This window comes from Onychostoma macrolepis, chromosome 11, assembly GCF_012432095.1.
Source record: "Onychostoma macrolepis isolate SWU-2019 chromosome 11, ASM1243209v1, whole genome shotgun sequence".
NCBI lineage: Eukaryota > Metazoa > Chordata > Actinopteri > Cypriniformes > Cyprinidae > Onychostoma > Onychostoma macrolepis.
Genome location: NC_081165.1, coordinates 7,220,079 through 7,234,983, shown reverse-complemented (window position 1 = coordinate 7,234,983; position 14,905 = coordinate 7,220,079). Strand labels below are relative to the sequence as shown.

Below are 14,905 nucleotides of genomic sequence, written 5' to 3'. Positions count from 1 at the left end.
AACAATTCAAACATAAATGGAAAATAAAATCAGTAAAATTTACTTAAATGTAAATAAAAACTAAATTGCCAATTCAATATTTAATGCTTCAGTTTGAATTACTAAGAATAATGGTGTTGATTACATATTAAATTAATAGTGCAGCACTAAGATGCTTTTTGCTTCAGTGTTGTCTGTTTATCACTGATTCCGTCTGAATTAAATAACATGAGTTACATTTGATTGACATTAAAAATACCACCAAACTAGTGCTTCTGAACATCTGCTGGCGAATTACTTTTCTCATATTTACACAAATTGTAGATTTGACTCTGCTTTCTTAAAGTCAGTGCTTCAAACTAAATAAGACAAATTTTTTTCTGGGAAAAAAAATCTAAATATTAGTGATGTTTTTATGACAAATACAGAAAAGGTTTAACCTGAGGTGAAGCGCCTCCTCTCTGTTAGTGTCTTTCAGAGCTCATTATTAGTCGTGTTATTAGCAGGGTTTGAAGGAACTGAATGTATTTGAGCGGTTCGTGTGCTCCCGAGACTCTGATCAAGCGACTGTTTCAAAATCACACAGGCCACTCGGTCACTAAAGAGTTTATTACACTCGCTCCAGTGTCACTCAACAATACAATTCAGAAAACAGAATATAATAATCCATAATCAGATTCAAGAGTAAACCAGATGAGTGAATTCAGTACTATGATATCAGCGGAGTCCAAAATGAAGTAACTAGTATCCAAATGCTCCTAAAATATTGATCGGTCCATTCACTGGCGACAAAATCAACGCGTACCGTTTTAACCACAGCCATATTGCATGATGCCCAAACGTTATAAAATTATGAATGTGTGTTATCTGAACTAAGTGCAACGATTACTATTTATTTATTTCATTTTTTCCACTTAACAGTATTTCTGTAATACACTTCATACACTACTGGAGTGCAGTTGAAAACGTGCCAGAGAGATTTCAGTTCCCATCATACATTCGTCTTTGGGCACGACGTTAAAAAATCTGGCAAAATCCCAATGCAGGTCAGGAGGATACAGCAGCCTACAGAGACCTTACAGGTGCTTTAGTAGAGTCACGTGTGGTCAGATGTCAGAGCTGGATCAGCGCGCCGCGGACGAGCCGCTCGTCTCTCCGGCTCCGGACAGCTGCATGAAGAGCTCTCCCAGCTCACTGACCTCGTCCTCGTCCGCCGGCGTCCCGCGGTGCTCGCGCTCCTCGATGAAGTCCCACAGACGCACCGAGCTCAGGAACTGAGCGACAGAGAGAGCGGCGTGAGTGAAGAGAGCTTACAGAGCTAGGCATGAAACCATATCTCTCCATACAGTAATATATGAAGTGCACCATATTTATTGTGTTATTAAAAAAAAAAAAATGAAGAATTGGGAAAAAAAAAAAATTGAGTACATTTTAAAGTTAAATTACTCTATCTAATGCACTTGGAGAGTTTAATTAAGAGCTCAAACCCATGTTCTTAACTAAAAAAAAAAAAAAACTTAAATCAGAAAAAAGTCAGTGAATTGACTCGTACCTGAACTTTAAAGGGGACTCAACCCTCTTTTTATTTGTGATATACTGTCTCAGTCTAAATTACATTCACACTGGTGCTTTAGGAAGCCAAACTAATTCAATAATAATAATACTAATATTAATAATAACAACAGCAGTAATGACAGTACCCAGCAAACACGGAACGTCCCCAGAACATTAGTTTTTGTTCACGTTTGGTTAATTTTGGGGAACCAAATACTAACGTTAGGGGAACGTTCTTTTTAGGTTATTTTTTTTGTAATCATAAAATAATGTTCCCAGAAGGTTGCAGGGTTATTTTATATTGAGTGTGTGTGTGTTACCCGCACGTTCCCCTCGGCGCTCATCTGTTTGCGGGGTTTGTCTGGTTCTGCTCGCGTCCCGTCAGCGTATGCATGCATGTAGAAACACTTTCCTCCAAACGGACACGTTCCTCTTCCCTGATCGAAGTATTTACAGGGCTTCTTACTGCCAATACAGAAACACATGATGACAAACCCTTCAAATACAGAACACACACACATTTGAACCAGAATGTCAAAGAAATCTATCCGCATTCTGCAAATATGATATACAGGCAAATCAATAAATGGATGCATGGATGAAAACAGCTCCCAGCTACTGGTCTGAGTGCAGATCAAAGACAGATGAAAGGCTGCTAACAGACGGCATTATGGGAAGACTCCAAACATTTAACCTTTAGCCTCATATTCTATTCATTTCTGATTGAACAGTGCAGCTGCTCTTTAAAGTGAAGTGGAGCAGACGTCCCGTGATCTGGGAGGCTTTACTGAAGACTAGTGAAGAAAATCACTGCATTATCATCTGATTCAGTCATCATATCACCAGGTTCTTATTATGGTTAACTCAAACAATAAAAAAGTTGCATAAATACATTTTTCATTAAAAAAAATAGCATGCATGCATGCATACATGCATATACTGTATACACATATATATATATATATATATATATATATATTCTCATTCCCTTTCAATCAGTCACTCTTGCCGTCACGCCGGTATGACCGATGAATTGGGATCTCGCTTAGAGAGACCAATCTGCTTCGAGTGTAACTAAACGAGCCAATGCATATTGTCATGCGATGATTGCATCCAGCTGCCGCTGATCGTGGCGCGAGTATAACTAGGCAGCAGGTGCGACATATACTCAGCTTTCACTTCGAAGCTAAGCAATCCCCTTGTTTTGCTCCTGACTGCTCTACTGAGAGAAGACTGAACGCGTTCAGCTCTTTGGAGCTCTACGGCGCTCCAGCGGTGGTGTTGTCTGTGTCGAGTGGGTGCACTACCCCCCATTTGTGTTGCAGGCGGCCATCTCCCCTGTGCGCTTCTCCCCTAAAAGAGCATTCACGGGTGCATCTTTTTAAAGACGACATTGCGTCTGACAAACTCGACGTTGTGTTTTTGTAAAGACGACGTATCACCCGTGCGTTTCTGCATGCGGTCGTTACCTGGTGTACTTTCATGTTTCGATCTTTCCACACCACAGACCATTCCTGCGGTTCGCGTTCGAAGGACGAGCATATCAGTACAAGGTCCTGCCCTTCGGGCTGTCCCTGTCACCCCGTGTCTTCATGACAGTTGCGGAGGCAGCCCTCGATCCCCTGGGAGGGCAGGGCGTTCGCATTCTCAACTACCTCGACGACTGGCTCATACTGGCTCAGCCTCAGGATCAGCTGTGTGAACACCTGGCCTTCGGGTCAACTGGGAAAAGAGCAAACTCTCCACGACGCAGAGGAAGGGAAGTCAGTAGGGAAGCATGACCTGTCATCAGGTTGAATCCTCCCCGGCCCCCCTCTATACCCTCTTGGGACCCATCTCTAGTGCTCGGAGCACTACAGCAGGGCCCATTTGAGCCTTTGCAGTCAGTTGAGCTGAAGTTTCTATCAATAAAAACTCCGCTCCTGCTTGCACTGGCCTCCATCAAGAGGGTAGGGGACATGCATGCATTTTCAGTCAACGAATCGTGCCTAGAGTTTAGGCCGGATGACTCCCAGATAATCCCGAGGCCCCGGCCCGGACAAGGTTCCTACTGCTCCCATCAGGGATCAGGTGTTGAACAAGCAAGCGCTGCCCCCGGAGGAGGCAGACCCAGCCCTAGCTTTGCTCTGTCCCGTCTGAGCCTTGAGATGGTACGTGGACAGGACGCAAAGCTTCAGGACCTCAGATCAGCTCTTCGTGTGTTACGGAGGCCGGCAGAAGGGGAATGTCATCTCCAAGCAGAGGATGGTCCACTGGATAGTGGCTTATCAGGCACAGGGTGTGCCCTCAGGTTGCGAGCTCACTCTACTAGAAGTGTTGCATCCTCCTGGGTGCTGGCTTGTGGTGCCTCGCTAACAGACATCTGGAGAGCTGCGGGCTGGGCGACCCCCAACACGTTCACTAGATTTTATAGCCTCGGCATCAACGTGACGTCGAGAGTGACCGACTGAAAGGGAATGTCTCGGTTACATATGTAACCCTCGTTCCCTGAAGAAGGGAACAGAGACATCATGTCCCGTCGCCACGCCTGCTGTACCACCGGCTCGGCTCCTCAGCGAAAGGCTGAGTATATGTCGCACCTGCTGCCTAGTTATACTCGTGCCACGATCAGCGGCAGCTGGATGCAATCATCGCATGCCAATATGCATTGGCTCGTTTAGTTACACTCGAAGTAGATTGGTCTCTCTAAGCGAGATCCCAATTTGATGGTCATACCGGCGTGACGTCTCTGTTCCCTCCTTCAGGGAATGAGGGTTACATACGTAACCAAGATGTTTTCAATTGGTTTAACGAAGTAATGAAATTTAAAAAAAAAAAAAACTAAATTTTAAAGAGAAAATTACTAAAACTTTACCTAAAATTTAAATGGAACATATGAAAATAAAAAAATCCAAAATATTGTAAAATAAACTATAATTGCATCTCAACAATACTAAAATGACTGTGCATTACTGACTATGTGTTTGTAACACAGATAAAAATGAAATCACAATTCTGGTGTAAATCCCTGTGTGTATTAACAATTATTTGTCTGCCTTGCAACAATGTAAATCGGTTTCGTACGCACCTGACTCCAGACTTGAACTCCTCGATGAGCCGGTTCTTCTCCTCCTGGTCTTCCACCCAGTACATGCTGGGAATGACGAACTCGGACACCACGCGGCACTCGGGGCAGGACCTGCACACAATCACACCTTACCTCACAGCGTTTGAGACAGCAGGGCTAACATCAGTGCGGCTCTAGACTCACTTGCGGATTTGGTTCTGGAACTGCTCGGCGCAGCGCCACTGCCGGATGCAGCTCAAGCAGTACGTGTGGCAGCAGCTGGAGAGGATACCAAAGCGCCGCTCGGACGGAGACGCCTTCTCATACACCACATCCAGACAGATCTTACACTGCTTGTCCTGACTCTGCTGCGCCGCAAACGCTCTCTCCATGTCCAGCTCAAAGGCCGTCATGCACATCTGAGCACAGACAGCAGCAGCATCACATACTCTTCCTCACAAAGGAGTGCAACAGTGACCATCTTAGTATGAATCTAATTCAATTTACTAAATTAATTTTTAAATAATGAGTTGAACCAAATGCAACAAGTTCAGAGATGAATCACAATCTTGCAAAATTTGATCAAGTCAAAAAAGTATAAAAATCGGAAAAAGCTGCAAGCATAGTTCATAAATTTCACTATGTATATATATATAATTTTTTCCATCAGACCAGGTATTTTAGAGAAGAAAGAACAAAACTCAATAACCTTCTCATGTGCTGCTCTTTGTTCAGGGTTGTGCGGATGCAGAACCTGCAGGCGGCATATTTCACACAGATCGCCGTGGAGATATGGGCAGCTGTCGCCGTAGTGACAGTGTCCCGTCGCTAGGTAAGGGCAGAGCTGCTGGTGGTCTGGATGCGGGCTGGCGCCGGGCGAGCTCTGCAGCCCGCTGCGGGTGGCCTCCAGATAGGAGTGAGGCTTGCTGTCGCCGCTGTAATCCCAGCAGTCCCTCGCTCTGCTGTCAGAGCCCAGCGCTGAAACACAGCAACACAGCATCAGCTCACAGTCATCTCAACACTGTGGCTGTCATATACAGTCATGCAGTGTATCTGACACCTTTGTCTCTGAGAACCAGAGGCTTGCTGGCGTGTTTGCTGGTGTTGGGCGGGGGTCCGGGGCCCGGCGCTGATGCTCCTGCACTGCTGCTTCTGCTCTGCTGTTCCGCCGATGATCCTCCACCACGACCAGGAGCTCTGACGTGATCATACCTGTCAGAAAACACAGCACACTGCACTAAACCACATACTGACACATCAGCACACTGCACTAAACCACATCAGCAGACTGCACTAAACCACTGACACATCAGCACACTGCACTAAACCAAATCAGTACACTGCACTAAACCACATCAGCACACTGCACTAAACCACATACTGACACATCAGCACACTGCACTAAACCACATCAGCAGACTGCACTAAACCACTGACACATCAGCAGACTGCACTAAACAACTGACACATCAGCACACTGCACTAAACCACATCGGCACACTGCACTAAACCACATCAACACACTGCACTAAACCACATCAGCACACTGCACTAAACCACTGACACATCAGCACACTGCTCTAAACCACATCAGCACACTGCACTAAACCATACTGACACATCAGCACACTGCACTAAACCACATCAGCACACTGCACTAAACCACATACTGACACATCAGCACACTGCACTAAACCACATCAGCACACTGCACTAAACCACATACTGACACATCAGCACACTGCACTAAACCACATACTGACACATCAGCACACTGCACTAAACCACATACTGACACATCAGCACACTGCACTAAACCACATACTGACACATCAGCACACTGCACTAAACCACATACTGACACATTAGCACACTGCACTAAACCACATCAGCACACTGCACTAAACCACATACTGACACATCAGCACACTGCACTAAACCACATCAGCACACTGCACTAAACCACATACTGACACATCAGCACACTGCACTAAACAACATCAGCACACTGCACTAAACCACTGACACATCAGCAGACTGCACTAAACCACTGACACATCAGCACACTGCACTAAACCACATACTGACACATCAGCACACTGCACTAAACCACTGACACATCAGCACACTGCACTAAACCACTGACACATCAGCACACTGCACTAAACCACATACTGACACATCAGCACACTGCACTAAACCACATACTGACACATCAGCACACTGCACTAAACCACTGACACATCAGCACACTGCACTAAACCACTGACACATCAGCACACTGCACTAAACCACATACTGACACATCAGCACACTGCACTAAACCACATCAGCACACTGCACTAAACCACTGACACATCAGCACACTGCACTAAACCACTGACAAATCAGCAGACTGCACTAAACCACTGACACATCAGCAGACTGCACTAAACCACTGACACATCAGCAGACTGCACTAAACCACTGACACATCAGCAGACTGCACTAAACCACTGACACATCAGCAGACTGCACTAAACCACTGACACATCAGCAGACTGCACTAAACCACTGACACATCAGCACACTGCACTAAACCACTGACACATCAGCAGACTGCACTAAACCACATACTGACACATCAGCAGACTGCACTAAACCACATCAACACACTGCACTAAACAACATCAGCACACTGCACTAAACCACTGACACATCAGCAGACTGCACTAAACCACTGACACATCAGCAGACTGCACTAAACCACTGACACATCAGCACACTGCACTAAACCACTGACACATCAGCACACTGCACTAAACCACTGACACATCAGTACACTGCACTAAACCACTGACACATCAGTACACTGCACTAAACCACATCAACACACTGCACTAAACCACTGACACATCAGCACACTGCACTAAACCACTGACACATCAGCACACTGCACTAAACCACATCAGCACACTGCACTAAACCACATCAGCACACTGCACTAAACCACATCAGCACACTGCACTAAACCACATCAGCACACTGCACTAAACCACTGACACATCAGCACACTGCACTAAACCACTGACACATCAGCACACTGCACTAAACCACATACTGACACATCAGCACACTGCACTAAACCACATACTGACACATCAGCACACTGCACTAAACCACATACTGACACATCAGCACACTGCACTAAACCACATACTGACACATCAGCACACTGCACTAAACCACTGACACATCAGCACACTGCACTAAACCACTGACTGACACATCAGCACACTGCACTAAACCACATACTGACACATCAGCACACTGCACTAAACCACATACTGACACATCAGCACACTGCACTAAACCACATCAGCACACTGCACTAAACCACATACTGACACATCAGCACACTGCACTAAACAACATCAGCACACTGCACTAAACCACTGACACATCAGCAGACTGCACTAAACCACTGACACATCAGCACACTGCACTAAACCACTGACACATCAGCACAATGCACTAAACCACTGACACATCAGCACACTGCACTAAACCACTGACACATAAACACACTGCACTAAACCACATACTGCACTAAACCACATACTGACACATTAGCACACTGCACTAAACCACATCAGCACACTGCACTAAACCACATACTGACACATCAGCACACTGCACTAAACCACATCAGCACACTGCACTAAACCACATACTGACACATCAGCACACTGCACTAAACAACATCAGCACACTGCACTAAACCACTGACACATCAGCACACTGCACTAAACCACTGACACATCAGCACACTGCACTAAACCACTGACACATCACCACACTGCACTAAACCACATACTGACACATCAGCACACTGCACTAAACCACATACTGACACATCAGCACACTGCACTAAACCACATACTGACACATCAGCACACTGCACTAAACCACATACTGACACATCAGCACACTGCACTAAACCACATACTGACACATCAGCACACTGCACTAAACCACATACTGACACATCAGCACACTGCACTAAACCACATACTGACACATCAGCACACTGCACTAAACCACATACTGACACATCAGCACACTGCACTAAACCACATACTGACACATCAGCACACTGCACTAAACCACATACTGACACATCAGCACACTGCACTAAACCACATACTGACACATCAGCACACTGCACTAAACCACATACTGACACATCAGCACACTGCACTAAACCACTGACACATCAGCACACTGCACTAAACCACATACTGACACATCAGCACACTGCACTAAACCACTGACACATCAGCACACTGCACTAAACCACTGACACATCACCACACTGCACTAAACCACTGACACATCAGCACACTGCACTAAACCACATACTGACACATCAGCACACTGCACTAAACCACTGACACATCAGCACACTGCACTAAACCACTGACACATCAGCACACTGCACTAAACCACTGACTGACACATCAGCACACTGCACTAAACCACATACTGACACATCAGCACACTGCACTAAACCACATCAGCAGACTGCACTAAACCACATACTGACACATCAGCACACTGCACTAAACCACATACTGACACATCAGCACACTGCACTAAACCACTGACACATCAGCACACTGCACTAAACCACATCAGCACACTGCACTAAACCACTGACACATCAGCACACTGCACTAAACCACATCAGCACACTGCACTAAACCACATACTGACACATCAGCACACTGCACTAAACCACATACTGACACATCAGCACACTGCACTAAACCACATACTGACACATCAGCACACTGCACTAAACCACATCAGCACACTGCACTAAACCACATACTGACACATCAGCACACTGCACTAAACCACATCAGCACACTGCACTAAACCACTGACACATCAGCACACTGCACTAAACCACATCAGTACACTGCACTAAACCACATCAGCACACTGCACTAAACCACTGACACATCAGCACACTGCACTAAACCACTGACACATCAGCACACTGCACTAAACCACTGACACATCAGCACACTGCACTAAACCACTGACACATCAGCACACTGCACTAAACCACTGACACATCAGCACACTGCACTAAACCACTGACACATCAACACACTGCACTAAACCACATACTGCACTAAACCACATACTGACACATTAGCACACTGCACTAAACCACATCAGCACACTGCACTAAACCACATACTGACACATCAGCACACTGCACTAAACCACTGACACATCAACACACTGCACTAAACCACATACTGCACTAAACCACATACTGACACATCAGCACACTGCACTAAACCACATCAGCACACTGCACTAAACCACATACTGACACATCAGCACACTGCACTAAACAACATCAGCACACTGCACTAAACCACTGACACATCAGCAGACTGCACTAAACCACTGACACATCAGCACACTGCACTAAACCACTGACACATCAGCACACTGCACTAAACCACTGACACATCAGCACACTGCACTAAACCACTGACACATCAGCACAATGCACTAAACCACTGACACATCAGCACACTGCACTAAACCACTGACACATCAGCAGACTGCACTAAACCACTGACACATCAGCACACTGCACTAAACCACTGACACATCAGCACACTGCACTAAACCACTGACACATCAGCACACTGCACTAAACCACATACTGCACTAAACCACATACTGACACATTAGCACACTGCACTAAACCACATCAGCACACTGCACTAAACCACATACTGACACATCAGCACACTGCACTAAACCACTGACACATCAGCACACTGCACTAAACCACATACTGCACTAAACCACATACTGACACATTAGCACACTGCACTAAACCACATCAGCACACTGCACTAAACCACATACTGACACATCAGCACACTGCACTAAACCACTGACACATCAGCAGACTGCACTAAACCACTGACACATCAGCACACTGCACTAAACCACTGACACATCAGCACAATGCACTAAACCACTGACACATCAGCACTGCACTAAACCACTGACACATCAACACACTGCACTAAACCACATACTGCACTAAACCACATACTGACACATTAGCACACTGCACTAAACCACATCAGCACACTGCACTAAACCACATACTGACACATCAGCACACTGCACTAAACCACTGACACATCAGCACACTGCACTAAACCACATACTGCACTAAACCACATACTGACACATTAGCACACTGCACTAAACCACATCAGCACACTGCACTAAACCACATACTGACACATCAGCACACTGCACTAAACCACTGACACATCAACACACTGCACTAAACCACATACTGCACTAAACCACATACTGACACATCAGCACACTGCACTAAACCACATACTGACACATCAGCACACTGCACTAAACAACATCAGCACACTGCACTAAACAACATCAGCACACTGCACTAAACCACTGACACATCAGCAGACTGCACTAAACCACTGACACATCAGCACACTGCACTAAACCACTGACACATCAGCACACTGCACTAAACCACTGACACATCAGCACACTGCACTAAACCACTGACACATCAGCACAATGCACTAAACCACTGACACATCAACACACTGCACTAAACCACATACTGCACTAAACCACATCAGCACACTGCACTAAACCACATCAGCACACTGCACTAAACCACATACTGACACATCAGCACACTGCACTAAACCACTGACACATCAGCACACTGCACTAAACCACATACTGACACATCAGCACACTGCACTAAACCACTGACTGACACATCAGCACACTGCACTAAACCACATACTGACACATCAGCACACTGCACTAAACCACATACTGCACTAAACCACATACTGACACATCAGCACACTGCACTAAACCACATACTGACACATCAGCACACTGCACTAAACCACTGACTGACACATCAGCACACTGCACTAAACCACATACTGACACATCAGCACACTGCACTAAACCACATACTGACACATCAGCACACTGCACTAAACCACATACTGACACATCAGCACACTGCACTAAACCACATCAGCACACTGCACTAAACCACATACTGACACATCAGCACACTGCACTAAACCACATCAGCACACTGCACTAAACCACATACTGACACATCAGCACACTGCACTAAACAACATCAGCACACTGCACTAAACAACATCAGCACACTGCACTAAACAACATCAGCACACTGCACTAAACCACTGACACATCAGCAGACTGCACTAAACCACTGACACATCAACACACTGCACTAAACCACATACTGACACATCAGCACACTGCACTAAACCACATACTGACACATCAGCACACTGCACTAAACCACATACTGACACATCAGCACACTGCACTAAACCACATACTGACACATCAGCACACTGCACTAAACCACTGACACATCAACACACTGCACTAAACCACTGACACATCAGCACACTGCACTAAACCACTGACACATCAACACACTGCACTAAACCACATACTGCACTAAACCACATACTGACACATCAGCACACTGCACTAAACCACATACTGACACATCAGCACACTGCACTAAACCACATACTGACACATCAGCACACTGCACTAAACCACATACTGACACATCATACACAGCTGATGCTTCACTGATGAACACTTTAATAAACAAAAATACTTTGTTTTCTAGAAATATACACAATATCTCTCACACTCACTCACTCTATGAAACACTCACATTCTCTCTCTCACACACACACACACACACACGAGTATTTAAATGAAAATGGATCAATTCCTTTTTTTGGCAGGTTTACACTTTAAATTAAAACATGGATGAAAAATTGTGTGATACTCATTAACAATAATGTTTTAATAATTGTATTATTGTTATTATTAATTTGAAAAGTACATTCTGCGGTGCAATGGTATTTTATTTAAATAAACTTTTATTTTGAACGGTTTTAGTGAAGACCTTTCAGTTTCTCTTTGTTCAATAAACTGTATTTTTATTATTATTATCATTAGATTACAATAAATTACAACTTGATTTTAACACGCTTCAACAGAATCTTTATGATTTAAAACTTGATTTAAATCCTGACAAAACAAAAGTTATGTTTTTTTCAAATTTGAAATCCAAATTAAATCTGCCTTCAATCCTCACTTCCCAGGGTACGAAGATTGAATGTGTTTCTAAATACAGATATCTTGGTATTTTAATAGATGAATCTTTCTTTTACTTTTCATATTCAGCAGCTAGCAAAAAGATTAAAACTTAAACTAGGGTTTTATTTCAGAATCAAATCCTGCCTTTCGTTTGAATCTAGAAAAAGGCTGGTTGCTGCTACTTTGGTCTATAATGGACTATGGTGACGTCTTACACATGCATGCTTCGTCTCAAAGTCTGCATGCACTGGACACTGTATACCATGGAGCTCTGCGGTTCATCACTGGTTTTAAAGTCCTCACTCAACACTGTGAACGGTGTGATGCAACACGGAGACTTCAACACGGGTATATCTTCATATATAAGGCTATCTTAGGTCTACTTCCATCCTATCTTCTGACCTACATCAGTGTAAATAATATCAGGACTTACAATCTTCCTTTCCTTTTGTCTGTTCCAAAGGTTAGAACTGAGCTTGGAAAGAAGGCGTTTAAGTATTCTGCTCTCTCTACACGGAACAAGTTACAGAAACCCATGAAACTCAATAAGCTGGTCTCATTGGTCGCTTTTAAAAGGATGTTAACTGGCTTGGAGGCCGCCACATCTGGCTGGAGATGTTTTGCCTGATGTGTTAAGGATTGTGGTTGGCTTTAAAGGGTTTGCTATTTCAGTTGTTTTATGTTATTATTTATGTTTGTATGCATGTATGGTTGTACTGCTGCCTGTCTTGGTCAGGACACTCTTGAAAAAGAGATGTTTAATCTCAATGAGTCTCATCCTGGTTAAATAAAGGTAAAATAAAAAAATAAAATAAATTAGCATAATTATTATTACTACTATTATTACTTTGAGAAGTACATTCTATTGTGCATTAGTAACATATTTCTGTTATAAACCTCTATATTTTATAGACTATAATAGTTATAGTACACTATTGTTTCTAATTACAATTTATTCCTAATTAAAAAAAAAAAAAATTCAGAATTTCACCATCAAGAACTTACATATATATAATATAATTTGTGCACCATTTCTAATCTTATAAGAGAAGATTCCCCGACACCAGACACGTTAGAGGACAAAGAAACAGAAACCAAATAGAAATGTTTGATTCAAATAGAGATCTTTCAGAGGAGGGTCATTCTGTGGCAACTCAACCACAGGTTTAGATTTTGCTTATATATATATATATAAATAATTTAATATAAACATGTATATATTAAATGTCATGGATGTATATTCTCTGAGTAATCCACTGTTTTGTAGAGTTGGGGGGTAAAAGTGGCAGATTACAGGAGGATAGATGACTTCAGAAAGATAATAACCGCATAAGCAGTCATATGCAAGTATTGTGCATCAGAAGCTGTTTCAGTAACTCACCTGCATCTGTCTCCATACGCACACACTCCTCTCTGGTAATATTTACAGATAGTTGAAGGCTTGCTCGTGGCCAGATCATGAGAGAACATGCACCTGCTGCCCTCGCGACAGACCCCGTGGAGGAAGTACCTGCGGACAGACCGGATCCATCAAACACACACCTGTCTGAGACACATCTGATCATCATTTACTGTAAATATGACACATGCATGATGCGCGCGGAGATGCTGAAGACTGCCTCTGAAGGACAACAGAGATGTTTTCCTGCTGAAATATCAGCGTTTATTAGTTCTACGTGAAGAATAAAGGTGTAGCTGCCCGAGGTTCGTCTGCAGTCACACACGCGTCCGTCCAGCAGCACCATTTTCTCTCGCGTCAAAGTCATGATGTTATCAGAGATCGCGTGTAGTACAGCGACGCGCTAGCGGCTTTCTAACGACGGTTTGCGCTTCTCTTTACCTGCAGGTCACTTGTTTCGTTGACATGTTTCACCCGGCTGCGAATGTGATGTTTTTCTGCGAAATGTTACCGTCTCCACGGTTTTGTGCAACCTGAAAATATCGCCGGCTACATCGCTGCGACGCCGATCAATGCTTCCGCCGAGCGACGCCAAGAGCGACTCGTTTCCGCGAGTCGGTTCTTTCGGAACCGATTCATTTACATCCCGTGAGTAAGCGCGGAATCGGTTCAACTGA

The 14,905-nt window shown here is 44.2% G+C and overlaps 1 protein-coding gene across 1 annotated transcript; it reads right to left on the bottom strand.

The window, feature by feature from the left end:
* Window positions 1-570: 570 nt before the first annotated feature.
* mkrn2 (makorin, ring finger protein, 2) lies at window positions 571-14,840 on the bottom strand. The gene is made up of 8 exons (XM_058791258.1): window positions 14,670-14,840; window positions 14,211-14,339; window positions 5,640-5,791; window positions 5,289-5,557; window positions 4,784-4,998; window positions 4,601-4,711; window positions 1,854-1,998; window positions 571-1,253 (listed from the first exon to the last, which is right to left on the bottom strand). The coding sequence occupies exons 1-8, from the start codon at window positions 14,693-14,695 to the stop codon at window positions 1,104-1,106; spliced, it is 1,197 nt and encodes a 398-aa protein (XP_058647241.1). The 5' UTR covers window positions 14,696-14,840; the 3' UTR covers window positions 571-1,103.
* Window positions 14,841-14,905: the final 65 nt, after the last annotated feature.

Excerpts from the sequence above, each read along its gene's own strand:
- mkrn2 (XM_058791258.1), bottom strand. The coding sequence starts at position 14,695 with ATGTCAACGAAACAAGTGACCTGCAG. Across the intron at positions 5,558-5,639 it reads TCTGGTTCTCAGAGACAAAG|CGCTGGGCTCTGACAGCAGA; the intron begins GTGTCAGATACA and ends GCTGTGTTTCAG. Across the intron at positions 4,999-5,288 it reads AAAGAGCAGCACATGAGAAG|ATGTGCATGACGGCCTTTGA; the intron begins GTTATTGAGTTT and ends GTCTGTGCTCAG.